Raw genomic sequence first — 24,044 nt, 5'->3', positions numbered from 1 at the left:
AGCAAGCACTCTACAACTGAGCTACAACCCCAACCTCAACTTTTAAAATATATAATTAAAAAGTCACACATGAATAGTACATATGCAGAATTTACACATCATTCTTTTTGTTTTGTTTTGTTTTAGTCTATATTACACCATTTATTTTCAATATCATTTTTAAAAATCTTTTTTTAATCTCCTATTTCCAGAAGGAGAAATGAAAGGCAAGAGACTGATAAAATCATTTTAAAAAAGAGGTGGTCAAAGCAGAGAATTGGTGAGGTGGGGGAAACACAGCAAAAAAGAGATGAGATAAAGCCTGAGGGTAGTACTAGAGGGAAACAAAATCTATCTAGTAGATGGGAGGAGTGATTGGGCCAGGTTTGAAGCATTTGCAGGCAGGTAAGGAGGGGGTTGGCAAGGGACGTAAAGCACATCCCAAAGATAAGCTTCATTTGCCTCATCGCTGACTCTTTATTGCAAAGATAACACCATCTAGCCAGCCTGGATTGGAAGTGACAGGTTCACCAATCTGAAGTTCCCAGGAATAGGTCTATTGAAACCTGGAACTCCAGATGCCAAGGGAATTTTCAATTAAATAAAAAAAAAAAAAAAGAACTATACTAGCTGAGACTTGTGAAATCTTTCCAGTAGAAGATGGTGAGAAATATGCACATTTACCTCTATAAATTAGATTTCCAATGCCCATGTCTTTAATGAACTTTTATCACCACACCAAAGTTTGAATCAGCAGCTAAAGGTTTAACCATTATACTCGTTTAAATCTGTTGTGATCCCCAGTTGTCATCACTCAGTGTGCCCAGTCATTCCAGGCCCACAATACTGAGCCAGACAGAGAACAAGTAAGAAGGTGCCAGATAGAATCTGAATGGAACTTATTTTTTCAATTAAAAAAGATGTTGCTTGCCTAATATCTAGAGTCACTTTCATATGTTTTATATACTCTTTGAAGTAGGTGGAATAATGTTTGCTTTTATGCCATTCAGAAGGCCTTTGTTCTATAGTAGTTAAATTTTTTTTTAATTTCCTTCCTTCCTTCCTTTATTTTTGTGGTGTTGGTGCTAAACCCAGGGCCTTTCACATGGCAGGCAGGTGCTCTACCCCTGAAGTACATTCCCAGCCCTACCATAGTATAATTTTTGCTAATGTAGAGATTTGACTTGGGTTCCAAGGCTGAGGATACATATATATGCAGAGGAGTGGTCACTTAACATGGCCAATCACCCAAAACTCACATTTCAATACGGCTTTCTTATTCTTTACTCACGTACATTAGCTCTTGAGAACTTATTTAAAACAAGCATTTCCTACTTGAAAATGATTCCCTGCTCACTCATAGAAGCCCAAAGTCTAGGGAACTAATAGGTCTTAGGTAGAAAGCTTTAGTAAATTGAAAGAATGCACAGTTATATTCAGCAGTTTCTATTTCTATGATGAAAACAAGTTTCACTGTAACTAACATTTCTCCTTGTATTGGAAATTCATAAATGCCTGTAATGGTTAATTTGAATTGTCAACTTGATTGAATTAAGAGATACTGATGATTAAGAGGCTTCTGGGTGTGTCACTGAGGGAGTGTCTAGGAATGATCGGAATGTGGGATAGTGAACGGAAATGGAGACCTTCCCTAAGCATGGACAGCACCACCCAATAGGATGGTGGCTTGGATGGAATAAAAGTTGGAAGAACAAGGAAGCAGATGCAGATGCAAGCTCAACTCTTCTTGAACGGGTTCTTGATAGCTGCTTCAATCGTCTGAGGATGTCGGACTCTCATTTCTTCACTCTTCCAAAGTGAACTCTGTCATTGATTCTCCAGGGAGTTTTCAGAAGCCTTGATCTTAGACTAGGATAGCACTGTTGATCCCTCTTGTTCTGGGGCTTCTGTCTCTTGGACTGCTCAGCTGCTGGCTCTTTCAGCTCTCCAGCCTGCAGACAGTCATTGTGGACTATCCAGCTTCTGGTCGTATAAGTTGATCTAATAAATTCCCTTTTTATAATCATACTTTCTGTTGATTCTGTTCCTTTAGAGAACCCTGACTAATAGAATGCCAAAGGTCTTGACCTCCATTATATCCATGTTTCCTATACCTGTGCTAGGGTTATTTTTAGTGCCCAGGAGAGTAGTAGGGTACATTCATATCTTTCATTTATGAGAAAGATACTGATTTTCTTTATCTCCAAACTATCAACATTACTTATAAGAAAAAAATTAGAAAAATTGCAGAAAATGAAGTTCAACATTAAATTATGATGTTTGTTAGCCTAGTCTCTAACACCAAAAATGGTAGTGTTAGGCCTGGTGTGGTAGCACATGCCAGCAGCTTAGGAGGCTGAGGCAGGAGGATGGCAAGTTTAAAGTCAGCCTCAGCAACTTAGCAAGGCCCTAAGCAACTTAGTGAGACCCTCTATTTTTCACATTGTCTCAGATAAAAAATAAAAAGGGCTGGGGATATGGCTCAGTGGTTAAGTGCCCCTGGGTTCAATCCATGGTACCAAAAGAGTAAAAATAAATAAATAAAAAAGGAAGTATCAGGAGTCATATTCCATATGCCAGCCACAGGACACACTGATTTCCACGTCCTAAATTTTTTTAAAAATCCAGTCCCTACTTCTTATGGAGGAAGAGTTGTATTTGCTCTTTATGGGTAGTAAAAACACTTCCTTAGATGTCATAGTCTCAAATGTTCCAGAACCTTCCTTTTGGGTCAACACTCACTTTCTTTTCTCATTTATGTAATGATAGAGCACAGCACATATCAGACTGCTACCTCTTTCCTTTCTATATCAGTCCTGGAAGCCTTTATTATACCTCTAGTTATTGGTAACCAGTCTTTCTCCAGTGCTATTTCAAAGTTATATTTTCAATGACAATTTCCCCCGAGGTCCTGACCACACTCCACCTCATATATGAGTGCTGTGCACATTTCTTCATGTCCTCCAGTGATTTTAGGCTTTCTGAGGGAAGAAGGTAATCCTTGGGTCTCACCCAAGGCCACCAACTTAGTGCCTACCCAACAAGACACTCAACAACAGAAGAAGCCTGGAGCCAGGGATCCTGGCTTTTATATCTATCTTCCCAATTCATGCATTGTACAAAAAAAAAAAAAAAAAAATCTCAGATAATCAATTTATAAAATGAGAAAGTGGAAACAGGAGATGAAATAATAAGTCAGTGGCAAAATACTTTTAGGATTGTTGTGAAGATCAATTATAGAAATGGATTTTGAACTAAGTTTTTTAGATAAAGCTTTGAACTTCTTTTAGAGAGAAATGTTCTTCTATGGAACTTAATGTGCTTAAAAATAACCCATGGCATTATTCTGAGACACAGGCTGGCAGCATAAGTTTTTTTTTTTTTTTTTTAAGTTGAATGTCAGGGCAAATGCAACTCAGTGGTAGGGCTCTTGCCTAGCATGCACGAGGCCCTAGGTTCAATGCCCAGTGCAAAAAAAAAAAAAAGAAAAAAAGAATGTTATCTGTTCCAAAGTCATTCACAAGATGGAACTTAAAGAAGAAATAATGTAACTCTGAACACTTACTCCACTTATGAGATTATACCAGTCTTTTTCACCCTTAATTTTATGTTGTAGGTAACAAGACTGATTCACTGTAAGGAGGTGCTATGTATTCAATTTTATTCTCCCCAAAAGATATGTTTTAGTACTAAGCCCCAGTACCTCAGAATGTGACCTTATTTGGAAATAGGGTCTTTGCAGATATGGTCAAGTCAATGTGAGGTCATTAGCATGGTCTTAAGTGAATATGACTGGTGTCCTTATGAAAAGGGGATAGGAGTATTTGGACACAGATGCAAGCATGCACAGAGGGCACACTATGTAGAGTCACAAGGAGAATGCCTGTCAGCATGAAGGCAGAGATCAGGGTGATGATCCTCAAGCCAGAGAGTGCCAAAGATTATCAGACAGCCCCTAGGAGCTAGGACAAGAAGCATGGGACAGATTCTCCAACATGGCCCCCAGAAGAAAATCAACGCTATCACTTTCATCTTGGACTCTAGAACTATGAGACAATCAGATGCTAGCCTTTGAGCTCCCTGGTTTGTGGTACTTTATAATGGCAACCACAGTAAATCAGTACAAGGGCACTCACTTCGACTCTGGAGCAGGAATCCACAACCAGAGAGAACTGTTGATCCTCAATTGGAGCAAGGCTGTCCTTTACATGGGCTGCTCCAGATGCTTTATGGAGGTAGGGAAGTCTTACACTATAACTTAATAGGTATTGTTGGAAGGAGGAATTGGATGATAACATAAGAAATGTGTGTGGAAAGCTACTCCTAATGTGTATGAATGAAGCTGAGTCATCTGCGAGGATAGTCAGGCACTCTGTCTGTGTCACATAGGAATGCTCTCCAAATATTAATACACATCACCCCTTCCTAAAACTGCCTTGGCAATGCATATTAAGAAGAATGAATTCAGAAATTTTTTAAAAACAATGTTTAGCATGGATTTAATGGACACACAAAATGGTTCTTCGTGCATACCTGTTGCTTCATTTAAAGCTGGCTCGAGGCGTATTGTTTCTAGAAAATGCTCTAAAATTTTTTCAGGTGTCCCTGACATCACAGTATACCTAGGTAAGAAATAAAAATGTCATTAAATTTTCAAAATTGGGTAATCATTAATAAAAAAGCTTTTACTTATATAAGTTTTTTTTTTTTTTTTAGATCCCAGGGAACCATATGAACTTTATTTGTGGATGGTACAATAAGACAGACCATGTACCCTGCCCAAGTCACACAGAAAGACAATAGAAAAACCACCAACTGAAGAGATTATCAGAAACATGGTTCCTCTGTGCCTACATGGAACTAAGGTAAATTTCTTGGAGAGCAGCTCCAGCAGGCTGGAAACTCCTAGGAGGTTGGAAACAGAGAAACCTCAGCCTGTTCCAAAGGAAACGAAAAGGAACATGTAAATCCCAGGACAGCTCAGGTCAGGCAAGGGGAACTGGTGAGGGGAATTGACAGTGAACGAGGTTACCCATATATGGATGACTCCTAGCAAAATTTCAGTCCCACACTGGATTCCCCTGCCTATTTCTGGAATGCCCTGTCTTTCTCAACTGTACACTGGTATGTGCTTTGGAAATGCAGCTAATAATAAAACAAGAGGAAAAAAAAAAACCCTAAACACCAATGAACAAACAAACCAACCCCAGGAGCACCATGACAAGGAAATAAATCAACAACAGAAAATCTATATAATTTATTTTAATGTCATATACAAATTATTTTTGGTGGGGAATTAAGTCTTTATTTTAGGAGAGCCATCCAGGGTGCTCTCCAGTCAACATAAGAGGATTTTTTTTTTTTTTTTTTTTTTATGAATGTGGGATGTTTCAAGGCAAAGTCCAGATGGTGACAAGTAGTGAATGAAAACTGTAGGCGAAATAACGTTAAGATGACATGGATGTTCCTCTTGGAAAATTCAGACTTTGCTTTCCTGCTTGGCCCTTCACTTAAGGCAAAACAACAGGAAAGAAAGGCAACAATGAAAAGAAATTCTCTTGCGTTTGGAACGCCCAGCTCTGGGAGAGTCCTGCTTCCTTTGCCTCCTCACCAAGACCTTTTCTTTGCCTATTTGAGACCTTTGTGGAACTGTGTTGAGATCCCAAGAATCTCTCCAATGTATGAAGTCTCAGGGCCTTAGCTTCTGCCAGAGGATTTTAGACAAGGCGTGTTAACATACAACTTTGGGCATGTGAAAAAAGCAACCCCAGATGGAGTAAGGAACAAATGCAGTCTACCTGGAAGACACCCACAACTCAATGGCAGCACAGGACCAAAAGGAAGCTGGAGAGTTCAATCTTTAGGAAATCTAGCTTTAGAACCTAGAGGAGGATTGGGGAACTTGAGCAAAGGGGAGGTCATATCTATAAATGTTTTTGCTGCAGTTGGAGAACATTGCTCAACCCAGTTGTTCATGGAATATGTGAAGTTTGATAGTGCTCACCAGATGAGCTGCAAGAGAAGTAGCATCTGGTCCCATTGATCAGGAAACAGTTGGAGAGAGCATTCCCCATTTGCCTAACATTTACTGTGCCCCACACAACTAGGTGGGCACTGAATAAGGTTGTCGTGTTTACTCCTACTAGTTAAATATTCTGGTTTGCAGGTGGAAAAATTACTGGGTTTGGCGGGGCATTCAGCCTAAGGTTGTGGAGGTGGTAAACGCGTCATCCCTTACGTAAGCCTGGTCTGCCTGGCTTCAGAGGACAAGCATGTATTTCAGGGCACTTTCCTACCTATACAGCAAGATGCTTTGCATGGAGACTACCTCTAGCTGCCTGGAGTTCATTCTGAACAGGAAATTCTCCATGTAAAAACTTTCCCCCAAAGAGTTTTTTTTTTTTCCCCTTGGTTTTGAAAATAATTCTTATTTTAAAAAGAGTATAAATACATGACATAATATGAAAACTGAATGTGGAAAGCAATCTGCCATTGAGTCACTGCTGCTATTTATTTGCCCCTTTCAGTTTGAATGTGTTTACTTGTCTAAAGTTTAATTCTGATAGCAGGTTGGGGGTCACAGTCTAGTATTCCTCATTTAGACATCTCTTAGCAAGAGTATTATGTCTGGCTAAAAAGAACAAATGCCTGAGGGTCAATTCAGATGTCCTTTTACCTCACTAGAGAAAAAGTGGCCTAGCATTGCCCACCTGGCCAACTGGAGATCCCACAGCATCTTTCTTGGCTCCCAAGGACGCCCCCCCCGCCCCCCAGCCCCTCTTCTAGGCTCCTCTGAAGGCTGATAGGTGCTGTCATTTCCATAGTGCAGGGAGCTCTGAAGGGCGAGGCCTGGAAGCTTTTGGCCAGATCTGTGGCTCTGGTTTGACGAAAACCTCACTTTATGGCTTGATTTCATGCTGGACACTGCCGGGCGCCTACTGCTTGACCTCTGTTTAAGTGAGGTCAAGACCACTTGAGACCAGGCAGTATGACTCTTGTTCATTTACTGCATGAAGGAGATACTCCAGTTAAGTTAAAGGCCTCACTCCAGTTGGTTACATTATACAAGCTGTGAGGCTTGAGAGAAAAAGCTTTTTCCAATACCAACTCTGCACATGAGGAAACTTCTACCTGCAACTAGAACAACAACAAAAAAAGGCCAGGGAGAGGGGGACTGGAAAGAGACTCTTCCCACAGTCCAGATGGAGGTGAGCAATGAGAAAATCATCTAAAGAGAAAGGAACCCAATAAACTTAAATATGAACAGTCATTTCAAATTCTTTCTTTTTTACTAAACCCACAAACTCTGGGTTTAGTAAATGTTTGAGGGCTTCATGTAATGTGTCCATCATGACAAACACTGTCTCATTGACATTTTAATGTCACACTCAGAGTTGAGTAAGGTGGTTTTGAAATTTTAAGGTGGTTTAATGTGTACATAAACTATTGTGGATTTCCCAGCGGAAAAGCGAATCAGGAAAACAACATTGTCAAAACCAAACTGGTGACTCTCTTCAAATTAAAAAAAAAAAAAAAAAAACTGCTAAGGAGAATAGGGACCCTAAAGCTTCCTAAGTTTTAGGTTCATCCATAGACTGATGAACTGCTGCCGTGTTATTAAATTTTAGAATACCAACCCAAAATTCACTTACATGGACCCTCTTTTCAACTTTGGTCTCTTTAAGAAAACTCAACATGGAAAATAACCCTTTAAGAGAAAACAGCTTCATTCTTCAGGGCACTGTGTTAAATGGATTACTATGAACATGCACAGGTCTTTTAATTCTGTAAGAAATTTGGATTGGATGACAGTACGCAAATAGAGTAGATATAATGGAAACTCAGATACAGCTCTAAAATCTAAAACACATGGTATCTGACGGGTTATGGAAAACAATATTCCAAGATAGCCCCCCCACCTCCCACCCCTGCCCCCAAGAAAAATGTAGAGAGGTGCAGCTCAGGAGGAGGGAGGGGAAACTAGCCAAGGATTAAGCTCCCAGCAGATCCTTTTCTGATAACAATGGGCCCTGGGGAAAGGGGCAGATACTGAATGCTGGACCCTAAAACCTTGACCTTCCCCCATGGCAAATTAGTCCTAAATGGAGGCACAGCAAATACCAATGGGCAAGGTTTGAGTATCATCCCTGAGGATCTGGACTCTTATCTCCCCAGACAACAATGAGTTTCAACCTTTTTACAACTATCTTCCTAAATTAAAGTTCTAACCTGTACAACTAGCCCCTGACTAGCCTCTGACAGTCAAAACTGCTCGGACATGGCTTCCAATGATTACATCAACTTCACTGTACCCTATAAAATCAAAATCCCCTCTGTAACTGAGGGCCATTTTCCCATTCTGAAAATGAGCCCTGATGGCATGCAAATCTAGTTTGATGCCATTAAAAAAACAAAACAAAAAACAACCCTGTGTTTGGAGGACACCCTGAATTTTGATGTTGTAACAAGCAAACACTCTTAATTCTTCCCCATGATATGAAGAGGTGAAGGAAGGGATTCCCACTTATTTGGCAACCAAGGAAAACTCCTTGGGATGTATTCTCTTTCAACATTTTGACAGGGGATCGATCTCTTGATCAAATGTTTCAAAGTTAAGGAGAATTCTCAAGGCTTACTTTTTCAGGTGGCATGATTTTCCTTAGACATCATTAGAGAATGCAAATAGCCACTATGAAATTGTCTAGTTATATACAGGGGTACTAAACCTTTGGGGGAAGCCAATCTTCACATCAAAAAAATTTTTTTTCTTTCTCATCCTCCTCAGTGGGCTGGAAGGACAACTTAAAAACATTTGGGTACAACAGTTTCAAGAATTGATAATAATAAAAAAATAAATAAAAAAGAAATTTAGGTGGTAAATTTAGAGTTCTGTAAGTGAAAGGATGGTTTTTAAAAATATGGTCAACCCTTTTGAAATAAATTGGTTTTGCAAGATTTACTATATAGTGTTGAAGATATAGTATTTATGCATAGTTGTCCCTCAGTATTTGTGGGGGATTGGTTCCAGGATCCCTCCATGGATACCAAAATACAAAGATGCTCAAATCCCCAATATAAAATTTCACAGCATTTGCATATAATCTATGTACATTCTACAACATACTTAAAATCATCTCCAGATTACCTATATTCCCTAATAGACCATCAATGTTATGTAAATAGTTGCTATACTGTATTATTTAGGGTATCACAACAAGGGGGAAAATGTCAGTAAATGTTCGGTATACAGGCATAAGATTTTTTCCTGATTATTTTTGATTCTGGGTTGCAATGTGGAACCTGTGGATACAGAAGGTCAATGTTACTATTTTGCTATTGTAAGCTGGGAGGCAGAAGGAACAGAGGAGTGAAAGTTGGTCAAACTGAACTTGAATTCAAGCTATCCCATGCAAACTCTGAGACCGTGGACAAGTCACTTGCTTCTCTGAGCTTAAATTTTTCCATCTTTTAAAAGAGGTTGTTATAAGAATTAGATAAAGTCTGGAAAATATGCAATAGCTATTTAATAATGTTTTTTCCTGCCTTCTTTGCAAATCTATTGATTCATGCAGATGAAAATATCTGAGTCTTGGGCTTTTAGTCTAAATAACAAAAATTCATCAGTTATGAGGAATGTACTAATGAAGGAATCCCCACTTATTTGACAACCAAGGAAAATTCCTTGGGATGCATTCTCTTTTAACATTTTTTTTTGGGCAACATTTCTTTAGCTACAGAATTTGTGTTTTTATTGCACTCAGATTTAAAATTAATCTCCATCTTAAAAAACCAGATTCTGCAATTTGCTATGATTCCTTACAGACCCAGCTCTCACTTGAGTGTCTTACTGCTCAAACATTGGTGATGAAAAAGTTTTATGTAGCAAGTAAGAACTGAAGTGAAAACCAGATATACTAAAAAAGACTCAAGTTAAACAGGAGACCTGAGAAATAGGAAGCAAATTCCCTTTGGACATCAGCAGGAATAAGTATGAATGAGGCCAGATGGATGTTTCTGTGCTGCAATCAACTGAATATTTTGTATTTGAAACCCTGGTTTCCATCAAATGCTCATTCTGATAATAAGATGAAAACACTTCCTGAGAAATCCGACATCTGACATTCAAATACCAGAGATTCTCGTCACCTCTGCTGGCATCCTTGAAGCTGCCTGGCGTTCCTGTCCCCATTGTTCTCTCCTTGCCTTCTGTTCCAAAGCTATTAAGTTGAATAGTGTGTACAGAGAGGTTTTTAGAGTAGAAGAATATTCTTTCCAGCATGACTCTAGGCAGCACCAAGCTCAATGCAGTGCCAGAAATGGATACATTATACTCCACAAGATGTGTGATTAGTCAATAGAGAGAGAAAAAAAAGTCACACATACACTGCCATCTTCCACAAAAAAGGAGAACATGCTATTGTAGAAATGATGATACCATGTGAAAAGGTTAATCATAGTCTGGCAATTACAGTGTTGGATGCAAACATACTTTTGCTGAGGCTGTGAGTTTCCTTGATTAGAAGCTCTGCTCCCTGCTGGGACCTTCTCCAGCACCAAGACATCTTGGTCATGTTCTTTAAGTCTGACTGTGTTCGCCTCAACGTCCTGCAAATACAAATTACACCACATACAGATGCCGCCATTTACTCAGACAATGAAAAAAATTTCAAATGCTTCAGAAACTCATTTGGTGCTTGTGATGCTAATTGTTGCGTCTACAAATTAAGTCATTTTCAAAGTCAAGGGCTGAAACGGTCAGAGAGAGGACCAGATGAGGTTTGAGGCATGTTTTTTTTTCTTTTTTTTTAAACTCTGCTTTTACACCAGATTCAGAGAAACAGCAGAGTTCAGAGTGATGTGACTATGCTCTGAGAAGCCTTTGAGAGACAGCAGTATAGCAGGGAGACAGGGGAAAAAGGTATTTATTCTTCATAAAAATATGTGGCAAACAGCACTCAGCTTCAGCAAAGTTCTCTTTTCTTCTGAGTGCATTTAGTTTCCTTAGGAATGGCACCACTGTCTCTAATCAAAAGACTTTTAAAAAATCAATTTGAAATGTGCTAACAATCTTTTTCGGTTATTTTAAATGACATCACAAATTATACCAGTGAGATATGGTCTTAAGCTGACTCTTTCAAAGAATTTTTTGGCTGAGTGTAAAGCTTCCAAGAGTTAGTACAGTTGATCTGTAAACTTCCACATCATTTTAAATAATTGATTTTAATTTTTTAATGTACTTTTCCTCAACATTTGGGTTCCATCTTTAAAGAAATCAGATAAGAACCAAATCACATTCCTTGGGATATTTTTCCCTGTGTTGTTCAATGGTATAAATGAATCTAACTTTCTTTGTATTAAGACGATGTTTGCTTTTCTAGGGGAGGTACTGGGGATTGAACCCAGGGGCACTCAACCACTGAGCCACACCCCAGGGTCCTACTAAGTTGCTCAGGGCCTCACTAAATTGCTGAGGCTAGCCTCAAACTTGCAATCTTCTGCTTCAGCCTCTGAGTCCCTGAGATTATAGGTGGGCACCACTGTGCCCAGCAAGACAACGCTTTCTTAAAATAAACTTTGTTGTCAGAAATGTTGCTGGCAGAGGCAAATGCTTCAGGCAGTGTAGAGATAGCTGTCTCAGAAGAGGGAAAGAAGGGAAGAAAGCAGAGCCATCCAAAGAGAATAGCTTCCCAGGTGAACTCAAGGTAGGATGGAAGGATCACAGGCTATAGGGGCCAGGGAGAATGGTACACTGCCATCACCCACAATCAGGTCTCTACCAGCCAAAGCTGGGTCATCCCTTCCAAAGAACCAGGGACTGCATGTAGGAAAAGATCCGGGACCATTTAGGGACTGTTTCTTTTAAACATCCTCTATTCTCACAAACACCTTACCAAGCTTAGAATGGGCTCACCTTCAGGGCCATGCTAAGTGCAATTCCCAGCTTCCTCTACCACCCCAATTCTTCTTCTACTGACTAATGTCTGAATCTCCTTTAGTTTATAACAATTTGAGATAAAGTGCTTGAAATGAAAATGCTTTGTTGGAGTAACCACGACTGTCTTTAATTTCCACTAATGTGCACTCACTCAACAAGTCAAGAGAGTGTGGGATGATATGAGAGAGGCTTAGATTTGGGAAAACATAGGAGGTGGACACGAGAAGGGTCGAGGATACAAGAAGATGTGGGGCAGAAGGCTTGCCACTGAGTTGGAGAGTAGGGTGAGGAAGGACACAGAAAGGGACGCCTAGGATGCCAGTGAGAAACTTCTTGGACTGTGACATTTTGCCAAGGCAATTGGTATCTACCGTCATGGCCAGTACAGGCATGTACAGAGGTATTTGGTCCAGCATAGCACCCTGTGTTTGCATTGTTCTGGAATGTCCCCTCTGGACCCCAGAATGCAGTCATTTCATAACAGAGTCCTTTGTTCCTAGAGCACCCATTCAGCATAGTACTTCACTGAGATATCTGCTTATCTGGAAAAGGGAAAAATGGGCAGCGCTCAAGCAGCTTTGGACTCACCCTCAGGATCCGGTTGAAATCCTCCTTGTCGACTCTTAAGAAATGACAGTTATCCTCTCGTAAGACGATGGAGGCAGCTCGTGGGGCATCATTCACTAGCGCTAACTTGCCAAAGTCATCTCCCTCATGCAGGGTGCAGACCACACCCTGGAGAGAGCAGGACATTCAGGTGAGATGGAATAAATACCCACCCACCCCTCACCAAACCCCCCCTCCCCTAAAACACTGTCTATATAAATGGGCTGTACCTAGTGAGCCAAAGTGGGATTATCTAATTAAATTGTAAAGTTTAGTTTTTCTTTTAAATGAGATGGTCTAGGGCTTAACTTAAATGCATACATTATAATACATAAGGAGACGAGTCCCCAAAAGTATGACTCTGAATATAATAACTGAGAAAGTTTTTGATTAAAGATACAAGATTTTTTCTCCCTGGAGTAGATGTAGAAGATGCAATGTTGTTGCAAGTTTAATTGTAGCGGTATGTTGTTACTACTTAGGGTCACACTAGCAAATGGATTACAATAAAGTTTTAAAAAGAAAAAAAAAAAATATATATACCTTGCCATAAATGACTACATTCACTGATCCTTTTAGAATAATGTACCAGGAGGTACCTTCTTCCCCCTGGTTAAACACTAGACACAAAAAGATGAAAAGACTTATGACAAGAATAGAAGCACATCAATACAAATTACAGCTTATCAAATCATCATTTTTAAGTCTCCAAAATTACGCATACATAAAATTAAAAAAAAATCACTGGCAAATACTTATTCAGGTGGAATATTATTTTTCTTTCTCTAGAACATGAAAGGAAGAGAAACACTGCACTACTTGCTGTGCCCTGAAAGACAGGTTTTCACCAGATATCAATTTGCCAGCAATCCGTTTCTTAAAGGAATGCATGTTTCCGTAATTCATCAAAACGTTATGCCATAGAAAACGGCTTTTAAAAGTAATCTGACCAGTAATGTGAAGTTTGAAAACATGAAAATCAGCACTACATCTTGTTTATAGATATATATCTACATATATTTTTTTAAAAATGAGTTGGAATGATAACCACTACAGTCAGGGTAGAAATCACACTCAGAAGGGAAAGAACAGGATACAGGAGGGAACCAGAGGCCTTCAACTGGAATTAATTTTTTTTAGAAAATATGAGTTTTTTTTTATTTTTTAGAAAATATGAAAAAAGTGTGGTATAATGGCAGTGTTTGATAAAGATTAAATTAGTATTTGAAATATGCTCTTTTTTGTTTGAAACCTTGAAAGATTTCGTGATCTAAGCAATTAGTAAGTTGGAATTAAAGAGCCATTGTAAGTCATCAGTGACCACAAAAATAAAAAAATATTAAGGTGAACCATAACTTGTAAAGAAAGAACATTCTTACTGAGGTTGATATTAGTGTCAGGAATACCATTTTGGATGGAAATGAGGCCTTTTTTTGCAGTGCTGGGGACTGAACTCTGGGCCTTGCACCTACTAAGCATGAGATTTACCACTGAGCTATACTCCCAGTCCTGAAACAATCTGAGATATAATTTTTAGGACCTTTTCCATTCCCTGCTTATTTGACTATCAGAATACAGCATGAAGAAAGAGTAAGATTTTCCAAAATATGTCTCTTGGAAATATAATTGTTGTTCATTAAAAAATGCTCAATGTTCCACTAGGTTTAAAGATGGTGATCATTTTTCTTTATTACAGAACCTCTGAGAAGCTTCAGCACGCTGACGTGCCTTATGATTCTGCAAGAGAAATAAGAGAAGGCGGCATCTCCTGGTCACTAGATCATTAACCTCTGTTTTTCAAGAGGGATTTTGGGGCTGGGGCTGGGGTTGTGGCTCAGTGGTAGAGTGCTTGCCTAGCATGTGTAAGGTACTGGGTTTGAACCTGAGCACCACATAAAAATAAATAAATAAAATAAAGGTATGGTGTCCATCTACAACTAAAACAAAATATTTCAATAAAAATAAAAAAGATTTATAGGACTAATGGGAATGCCTGTGTAATAATATTTTTCACATCTATTTAATATCAAACTTCAATTTCTTGCTTGCAAATATGATCACAGAACTAAAATACCACTTGAATTCTGGAGAGAAGCTATATATTAACACTGCATCCATATTTGGGGCAAAGAAATTCTTTCAGGCTTGGAGCCTACCGTGGAAGGAAGAGAAGAAACACAACATGATAGCTTAAATATGATTGCATCTAGCAATTTCGAGAAACAGATTAATTCTTCTGAAGTCATAAAGTAAAATGAGGTCGCTGTGAGAGATAGTGGCCAGGGCCCTGCCTGAAGAGCAATGACTTCACCCCAACCCTTTTAAACATCATCTTGAGCCAGTAGGGCAGGCAATGAGGACTCCGGCTGGCAACCGCTGCTCAGTTGGGTGCAGAAAACCACCATACTTCAGATTAACTGCCACAGGTCAGAAAAAGGTTAAGTGCCATGTGACATCCTGTCAAGTCAAACTGGGATTGTGTGCGTGGCAGGGGGCGGTGGTCTGCATCAGGCTTTCGTGGCAAGTGTTGGAGAGGGTGAGTCGGCCCAGTATTCCATTACAGCTGTCACTTACAGACGGTTCCTCCTTTGGCATGAGACTCAAAAATGAGAACACCTGCTAACTCCCGTTTCACCTAGAAGAGAAAGAAAGAACATGGAAAGACCAGGCTTGGGGTTTTGGGGGGAGAAGAACTTTGCTCTTTGTGGGTACAATGTTGACTAGCTCCCTGTTTCCCTCACAGTTGTATGTCACCTCGCTGGTTTCCAGTCTCATTCAGAACTACTTTCACTAGATTGGCTGCTAGGTTCTCAGAGATTGTACAAGAACTATTTACAGCCAAGTCATACTGGAAAAGTTCCTGGACAAGCTCCTTGCAAACTGTTTAAAACATCCCACATGGACACACCTATCTTTTGCCTTGGGCAAAAAGGTGAGTCATCTACAACATCCTATGCTTCTCTTGCTGTTCCAGGCTCTTTTCTGCATCACACATAATGCATCACTGCAAACGTGCTGAAAAAAAAAAATCAGTTTCATAAAGTTGAATAATTAAGCAAACAGATGTATATTCCAAGCCAAAATTCTAGGTTACTCCTAGCTGCCTAGCTAGAATTCCAATCATTTAAAAAATTCCAAATTATGGTCTCAATGATAGGTCTAGCTCCCTAAGAACCAGGAGACCTGAGAATTTTTCAAAGTGCCCTGGCACCAAGGGTTTGAGGAAAAAGAGACCACCTATAACTTCTCAATTACACCAAGACTGAAGAAGTCAGAAAAGGGGCATGCTGGGTATCTGAAGTACAGGAAGAAAGAAGGGATCTTCCCTTAATGAGGTTACGAAGCCTCCATTGCCTGCACCACACCTCCATATGCAGGGGCTCCCCAGGTGAGGATCCAATCCTAGCAGAGCATCTAACCAAAGTGCCTCTGACCATCTTGACTAAAATACAACTTACTGTGGTAGAAAGATGGGATAAGGCTTTAATATGAAGGAGCTCTTCATAGATAATCTCCAGATCATCCACTGTCCTTTGGCCAGGTCTACAAAAAGAAAAACATTATCATTTGGACTTCAACATGGAAATGATTCTGGGGTCAGCAACATGCTCAGGATATCATAAGAAGATACTGGTAGAGGGAAAGATCATGCCATTATAATCCCCAAAGAGATTTTGAAATGATTGTGTCCCTTGAAGGAAGGACTGGGGAGGGATAAGATGTGCATGGAATCCCTTCTTTTCTAACCACAGAGAGAAGAGTCCCTCTTCTCACATTGTAGTTAGCTATCTTGCCCCTTTGCAGATGATTGATCTGAAGAACTACTTTTCATTACCACTTTAATCAATACTGACAAAGTTTTCCTCTTAACACTAGAAGCAATTGTTAAATCAACTTGACAGTGGATCCAAATTCCTTGGGATCCTGTGTGGTATTTTAGCTTAACAAAATAGTAAAGCTGTCACTATGCTTCTTCCAGAGGACGAAATAGAAGATGCAGACAGACAATGCTTTCTTACCAAGCCCCGAGGAGGTGAGGGCTTTGGATGAGAACGTGGTAAATAGCAGTGTCTAGGATTAGCAAGAGAGGAAGAGGGAAGGATGTGTCTACATTTCTCAAACCCAATTCCATGGACCACCTCTGTCCACAAGAGGTTAATCGACTTGTGTAAAGTTTTTATTTCTTAATTCTTAAATGTATTGTAAAACTAGTATCCAATAATAAACTTTTAGGAAACAGAGTATGGGGTTTTATGGACATTTTTGTCATGAGAAGACACTTTTTGTGTTTATAATTATTTTGGAATCACTAATAGTATTTAATTATAGTAATGAGAAAAGAGATCATTTACTCTCAGCAAGTTGCTATAGTCATGAGCATTACTTATTACATAATCATTGATCTATTTTTATTCATTTTGTTCTAAAATTATAGCAATTTGTGGTATTATTCAATTTTTTAAAAATACCTTTAGTTATAGATGGACACAATACCTCTATCTTGTTTATTTAGGTTTTTTAATGTGGTGCTGGGGATCAAACCCAGTGCCTTACATGTGCTAAGCAGGTGCTCTACCACTGAGCCACAACCCCAGCCCGTATTATTTAATTAAAAAAAAAAAAAAACACTCGGGCACTTAATCACTGAGCCATATCTTCAGCCCTTTTTTGTATTTTATTTAGAGACAGTTTTGCTGAGTTGCTTAGGGCCTCACTAAATTGCTAAGGCTGGCTTTGAACTCATGATCCTCTTGCCTCAGCCTCCTGAACTGCTGGGATTTCAGGCATGTGCCACTGGACCTGGCTATTCAATGTTATTTTACACCAAACATTTAATTGTAATTGAGCTTCTGATGGTATTCCATCAGAATTACACTGTAATTTTAAAAAGGTTTTTGAGTCAAATAAACTCAGGGAGGGTGGAGATACTGAGCACAGCACTGAATTTAGAATCTGAAGATCAAGTTCTAATCTCAGTGCCATCACTCACCAGCCACATGAGGTGAGAACCTCAGTCTCATCTGAAAACTGGGGACAATTCCTTCCTGAGGAGATGTAAGAGCTAAAGGAAGTAGTGAGAGTGAAGGCACCTATATATTATTTGTGTAAGTGAAAAAAAAATCCATCAACATTATATTAAAAACTCAAACCCTTACACAGGAAGTTAAACAAACTTATAAATAAAGTATGATATTTGGTACAGCAAATTACATTTGGAACTTAGTCAATTATTAGATCAGTACTCTGTGTGATCAGAACTGCGTTGTTAATATTCTAAAACAGTTAACTGGATTAAATAATTTTGCAATCATATTATCACACAGGAGGCTGAGCAGATCTGGTGTGAATAACAGGAGGATGAAAACTGCGTAACTTGCACATTGCCTCCACAAGGACAGCTTTGACGTGAATAAAGGAATATGACACCCTTCTCATAGAAGCAAGAGAGGATCTATTTCTTAATCCTGGCTGCACAAAGATAGACATTAAATCCATGACCCAGGAGATGGCGACCAGGGTCACCTCCTGCTAAGGATCACCAAGGAAGGACACAACTGCATACCAATCTAGTGCTTAGTGGTGTAACCCAGGAAGTATGGGACCCAGAAAGACAAGAAGAAAAGCTGTGGCCACGGGGGCTCCAAAGGATCCAGGCCTTCTTGGCAAGAGGCCTAATCTACTACTTGACTTAGACATGGGGATTTCAAAACTAGGACCCTTGGGGATTTAAAAGTCAATGGAGTCACCTCCATCCATCTACTACCATAGAGGCAGCTAACGTGACAGTCTCAAGGTAGGCGTAAGAGGATTATGGCTCTTCAGCACAAGGAGTAGCCCTGCTGTTCTTGATACTTGACATCAGCTGCAAATAGCATGGAACTCTCCTAGATGCTTGGCTAAAAGAGAAAACAGTCACCGAGTCCCCTTCTTACCTCCATGGGGTGGGCTGTGATAAAAGGAGGAGAAAAACCCAGCACGGAAAAGAAAGGCTTGGAATTCAGCTCTAAAATCTTGATGAATTCAAAGATGGAATTTTGGAAGCAGGTCTCTATGTGTTTGGAAGGAATGTTTGTATAACATCAATATGAAATCCATATTACTCCCTTAATGTTTTTTAAAGAGTAGTATGCTTAAAATGTACAATCCCATATTAAAATATTTATACTTCATCTAAGTTTTAAAACATGATGAGGAACTGTCACATCCTCAATACAACATACTAAAAGTTTAAGTGGTTCAAGGCTGACTTTTGACCAGTTAGTCTTAGGACCTGTACCAAAGCGTCAGGGAAGAGAGGTAACAATGGCAACATTTAAGCATTTTCGAAACACAGTCTGTTTGCCGGCTGCCCTGCATCACCCTGCACTGCCTGGGAACTCTACTACCCCCATGCAGCCTGCCCTTCTTGCTCTCTCCCTGTTTTCCTGAACATACATTCACCTCTCATACTGTGTTCTGCCCCCGAGGCTCTGTTCTACCTTCTCTCCCTGGGAAAAAAAACCCCAATGCCAATCCATATAATGAAGAGACTTACATCTTTATCTCCAAATAATGCTTTATCCTGAATGCCAGTGGCTTCCTGGCCATCTCTTTCCAGATAACCCACAAAGACTCCAAGCTCAATCTACCCAGGAGAGTCCCCTTACCATCACACCAGGCTCTTTAAAGCCAGTATCTTGATTTACTTTTCCAGACTCAGCTATCTCCCCTGACTTCACATTTCTGATAGCCATGGTCTCTGTTCCAGCCACTCTGAGCACCTTCCAGCTCCTCGAAAACATTGCCTCTCACGTCCAAGACTTTTTGCTTGCTCCTTTCAGCCTAGGATATTTCCTTCTGCCTCCAGCCCAGCCCAGATGTCTGCTCCTAGGTAACACTGACCTGCTGACCTCTCTTCTTCCATACACACAGCCCTACTGCTATAGTAATTTGCAACATTCCCTGATGGATTTTACTTGCTTCAATATTCCTAACTGTTCTTCTGAAGAGAAGTAGTATCAAAGGGCAAAGAGCACTGCATTAGAGGCAGAACTGTATTTGAGATCCAAGTCATGAAACTTCTAGTTGCTCAGTTGGCTGAAGGCTTTTTTCTGCATCTGTAAAATGGGAATACTGAACAGTATTGTTGTAAAGGACATATTAGTTAATGTACATGAAGTGCTGTACACACCGGAAATAGAGAACACAGGGAAGAAAGCATTGTTATCAGGGTGGGTGTTCGTCATGGCTCCTCAACTGAGCAAGCACCAGAGTTCTCATGATTCCCACTGAATTCAGGGGAGATGGCAGCAATACCAAGGACCAGTTCTTGTTTCGTGATCTGAGGGAAATAGGGGCTTATGTTTTGTTATCCTTCCCACTGAGGATTAGAGAAGATGAGGTGTCCATGGCACAACTCACTTTGAATAATGTCATGGCAAATAGTTACAGTAGTTCTCCCTTCTCTGTGGTTTTGTTTTTCAGGGTTTCAGTTACCTGCAGTCAACTGAGGTCCAAAAATACTAAATGGAAAGTTCTAGAAATAAACAATTTATTAGTTAATAACTTTTACTATAATAAATTATTATAATTGTTCTATTTTATTACTAGTTGAGGTTAATCTCTTACTATGCCTAATTTATAAACTAAATTTTGTTTTGTTTTCTTTCATCCAGTTGTTAACCATCTTGGGCCAGCTGAAGTTACTCAGTCTAAGTCAAGGTCAGAGGGGGCCTGGATGGAGCTGACCACCCAAGACCAACCAGCAGCATGTGTTGGGCGGGCCCTTTACTGGCCAGAGTTTTGGCTGCCCTGAGAAAGGTCTAATAGAAAACAGGCAAGTACCACCAGCACCACACACCGCAAGTGAGGATTAGGCAAACGGCAAGGCTTGGCTTTCGGAGTTCTTGGTCAATAGAAAGCAGACGGGAGTAGAATGCCTGAGAAATGAGACTAGAAGCCCTGCAGCTCAGCAAGAGGACCAGGACGGGGCTCACACTGTGGCGCTGAGAAGACAAGCTCAGTGGCAATGAGCACAGGAGGCAGGAGGGCTCCTGTGTCACAGCGGCTCATCAAAAGGCTCCTCACCAGGTCAGCTGGGCTTTGGCCCCTCGGAACAGGGGACAGTGGCAGAGTTTACTGCTGGGAGAAACCCTGAGCCCTGTGCTCCAAGATGATGCCCAGGGAGGACTCTCAGGGGAGCCCTAGAGCCTGAGAGGCACAGAACAGAGCAAGGAACAGAGCAGATAAAAACCCTGGGCCCTTTGGGAGACAAGGGAGGAAAGGGGGCAGCAGCTCTTCCAGGAAGGAAGGGCACGGAGTGGCTCCATTCCTGGGAAATTCTCTTTATTTTAGCAACTAGTGGGAAGAATGGAGGGTAGCTTCAACCTGCCTGCCCTCCACAGACCTCTCAGAAAGCAAAGACTGCCAGGGAACAGCCTCATCTAGGGTCAGCCTCCACCACCTTCAGGGGAGGCTCTCTAGGGGGTGCAACAGCTGCGCCTGCAGAGACACCTATGGGGGGCTGGAGAGGGAGGTGGCTGTTCCACCCCTGTCATCCATTTGTCAGTAACCAACCTGGACATGTAAAGACTCACTAAATATCATGAAGAAACCCATAGCAGCCCTTTGAAACAGAACGGAATAACAGCTAAAAACAGGTTAGTCTCTGAGTCTCAAACAACATTCAAAATGAAAGGGAAAAAAAGAAAAACACACCGGCAACACAAAACCAACCCTGTGGTCTGAAGTGGCCAGTGTAACCACAGGGCGGGACACTGCTATCTGGCAATCCACCCAGGTAGCAAAGAACTATCTAGTCCTGTCTACAGCAAATGTTTTAATGAGGTGAGAGAAGTCAGGACTGCGAGGGGCAAAGAGACTTCTTTTTAAAATGAGTCTATTCACAATTCACAAAGCATTCATGAGAGGTGTGCCACAGTCAGGACTCTGTCCCTCAGGGGCCTGGATGTGCCATTAGGATTGACAATTGAGGTAAATCCCAGGGAAGAGGCCAGATGGTGCAAAAGTCAGGCAGTCCAACCTGTGGCCAGCAAAGTGAATCAAAATGTGAGCCCTTCACCCTGCCCAGGTGGATTTCAGGGTTTGCAGCAGCAATAACAGCAACCAGCCCTACCTTTGCCAAGGCTGCCAGCTCAGGGCTGCTGTGCCATCTAGTGTCCCAGAGAAGGCTTGTCTCTCAACTCTCGCTCTGGACAGAGGTTCTTCCCTTGATCCACCCCCACACCTCAAAGAGCACCTGGAGCATCTAAACCTGAGCATTCCCTACCACAATCACTGAACAAAGCTGCATTTTTAAAGTGAGTTTCCAATGGGAAATGGCAGCATCAAGCACCTTTCATGCTTTGGTCTTTATGGGGGTGTCAGGGAAAAAATGGAGAAGAGAACTACAAATCAGCCCCCAGCCTGTTCAAACAGTAATGAAAGGGTCCCAAGGACTGAAGGCAATTTGGCTTTCAAGAGGAAAGGGAGTAGGGGCCGGAGCAGGAGGAGATCACTCCCATGTACCTTCACAAGAGTAACCTACAAGGCTGGGGAAGTGAATTGACTGGCTCCTCTGAGTGGCAGCTGGTGAATGTACCTGGTCTTTACTTGTCCTTCTCCAGATGTCACAGGGAGAGATATTAGGCATCCCTGCTTCTTTACAAATCTGCGTGGTGCCACATTGATGTGGATTTGTAGGATCCTGCTGTGGAAAGGCCTAGTTTCTGCAGGGGATGCATTCTGGCAGAAATGTCTAGTTACAGACAAGATAATAAATGGGGATGGATGGGGAAGCAGTTTATACATTAAAGGATGGGAGGGCTCAGGTGATATTGGAAGCTGCTGGTAAATACCGTTTCATCAAGGAATTTATCAAGGTCAGAGACGGAGCTCCTCAGTTATTGCAATGTAGATAAAATGAGGGATTCATCCAGCCACCAAGCAGCACATTGGCATGGTCAGGGGTAAAATATGCAGGTGAGAAAGCAAATAACCCAATTCCTATAGATCTGTCACCTAGTAGAACCTAGTACAAAGGGGAAATTCCCAGAGAAGTCAAGGTAATAAATAACTACATAAGCCACAGTCAAGTTTCAAAATAAAGAAAAAAAATGCTTTATTGATCTTTTGTGGGGGAAAGCTTTATTTTTGATGCCAGATTCATCTCAACCCACCTGATTCTCCTACTGATAAGTTACTTCTTAAGCTTGGATCATTTTTTAACACTTTTGAGACATTCTAATGATGTCAAACTCTTCTATTTCCTTTAAAGGAAAGTTTGGTTTCTAGCAAAGCATTTTTCTCCCTTTTCTTTACCTTGCAGGACCCTGCTTCTTAAGTGTCAGGGACATTCCAGAAACCTGGTAACTGGACACTGAAGTGACCTGCCCAGCTGGCTCTGCTCAGCTCCCTGTCATATTGTCACTCCCTCACTTTATCTTTAACCCAGAAAAGGATGTTATAAATTTACTAGATGAAATTATGTATTTTTGAGTTCTGATAGCAAAGTTTGTGTACATGGAGATTCTTAGGGAAACTAGAGGTTAACACAGTCTACAACTGTAGTCAAAGGCAAAAGCTCTAGGGACATTTGTGAGAAATGAAGTCATCCCCATAGGACATGCATACGGTTCCTTCATTCAGGGACTCTGAGCCTTGAGTATGTTTTAGGATAATGGAGTTTGATCATGTTTAGGAACTAAATATACCCAATATTCTTCTGTCCAAGTGTTTTATAGGACACTCTAGAAGTGAAACATTAAACCTTTTAAAAGATACAACTATAAATAATTTCCTTTAAAAAAACATAAACAGTAAGTTGAGAAGATAAAACAAATTTAGATGGTGTCATAGTATAGCTCACACCCTGCCTTTGGTGAGATGCATGTGAAATACACATGCAAACGTTTTGAGGAGATGGTATATGGAAGCATTATTACTTTTTCCTTGCAGTCAATTCTTAATTAATTAGGGACAGATAGATTGTCTTTCCTTTTTTTTTTTTTTTTTTTTTTTTGTTATTTCACTGCTTGTTTAATAAATCTACTAGGGAGGCAAAGCTGAAGCAATCTTGGAGAAAGGAAAGAATACTGTCAATAAAAGAAATATTAGAAGAGAGGGATTTAGTATCTATTAAGCTCAATCCCCTCTTCTGTACACAGTGGGCTGTAATTAGCCCTGCCTAGTTCATAGAGTTATTTAGTAGTTCAAAAAGGTAATGGATGTGAGATCATCATATGAACCACGTAGTGCTAGTCAAATATTAATTACAGTTTTGTTTATGGTTCTGGCTAAGGGGTTGGTGTGAAGTAAATGGACTTTTCCTGGGGCTGTGGGTTGTCAGAGGCTTCTATGGTACCTTTAAATTGTTTTCTGGCGACTCTTCAAGACTGTGAAGAGAAGCCAATTAATGATCCTAAGGTGGGTGCCAGATTTAGCAAATAAAAACAATGCATGAAACATATACATACAATTATTCATTGTTCACCTGAAATCCCAATTTAACTGGTGACGTGACTCAAAAAGCACTTCATTTCTAGAG

The 24,044-nt window shown here is 40.5% G+C and overlaps 1 protein-coding gene across 2 annotated transcripts in view; it reads right to left on the bottom strand.

Annotated features, from left to right (window-relative positions):
• The window catches only part of RAPGEF4 (Rap guanine nucleotide exchange factor 4), a 290,423-nt gene that overhangs the window by 50,030 nt on the left and 216,349 nt on the right, over nt 1-24,044 (bottom strand). For both annotated transcript variants that reach the window (XM_079135070.1, XM_079135069.1), the window contains 6 exons: nt 15,979-16,063; nt 15,095-15,155; nt 13,064-13,140; nt 12,503-12,649; nt 10,469-10,584; nt 4,513-4,601 (listed from right to left, as the gene is read on the bottom strand). In XM_079135070.1, coding sequence (XP_078991196.1) covers nt 4,513-4,601; nt 10,469-10,584; nt 12,503-12,649; nt 13,064-13,140; nt 15,095-15,155; nt 15,979-16,063 — 575 coding nt within the window. The remainder of the gene's footprint in view (nt 1-4,512; nt 4,602-10,468; nt 10,585-12,502; nt 12,650-13,063; nt 13,141-15,094; nt 15,156-15,978; nt 16,064-24,044) is intronic.

Source organism: Sciurus vulgaris, assembly GCF_902686455.1.
Source record: "Sciurus vulgaris genome assembly, chromosome: 3".
Lineage (NCBI taxonomy): Eukaryota > Metazoa > Chordata > Mammalia > Rodentia > Sciuridae > Sciurus > Sciurus vulgaris.
This window is presented reverse-complemented; position numbering and strand designations above follow the sequence as displayed.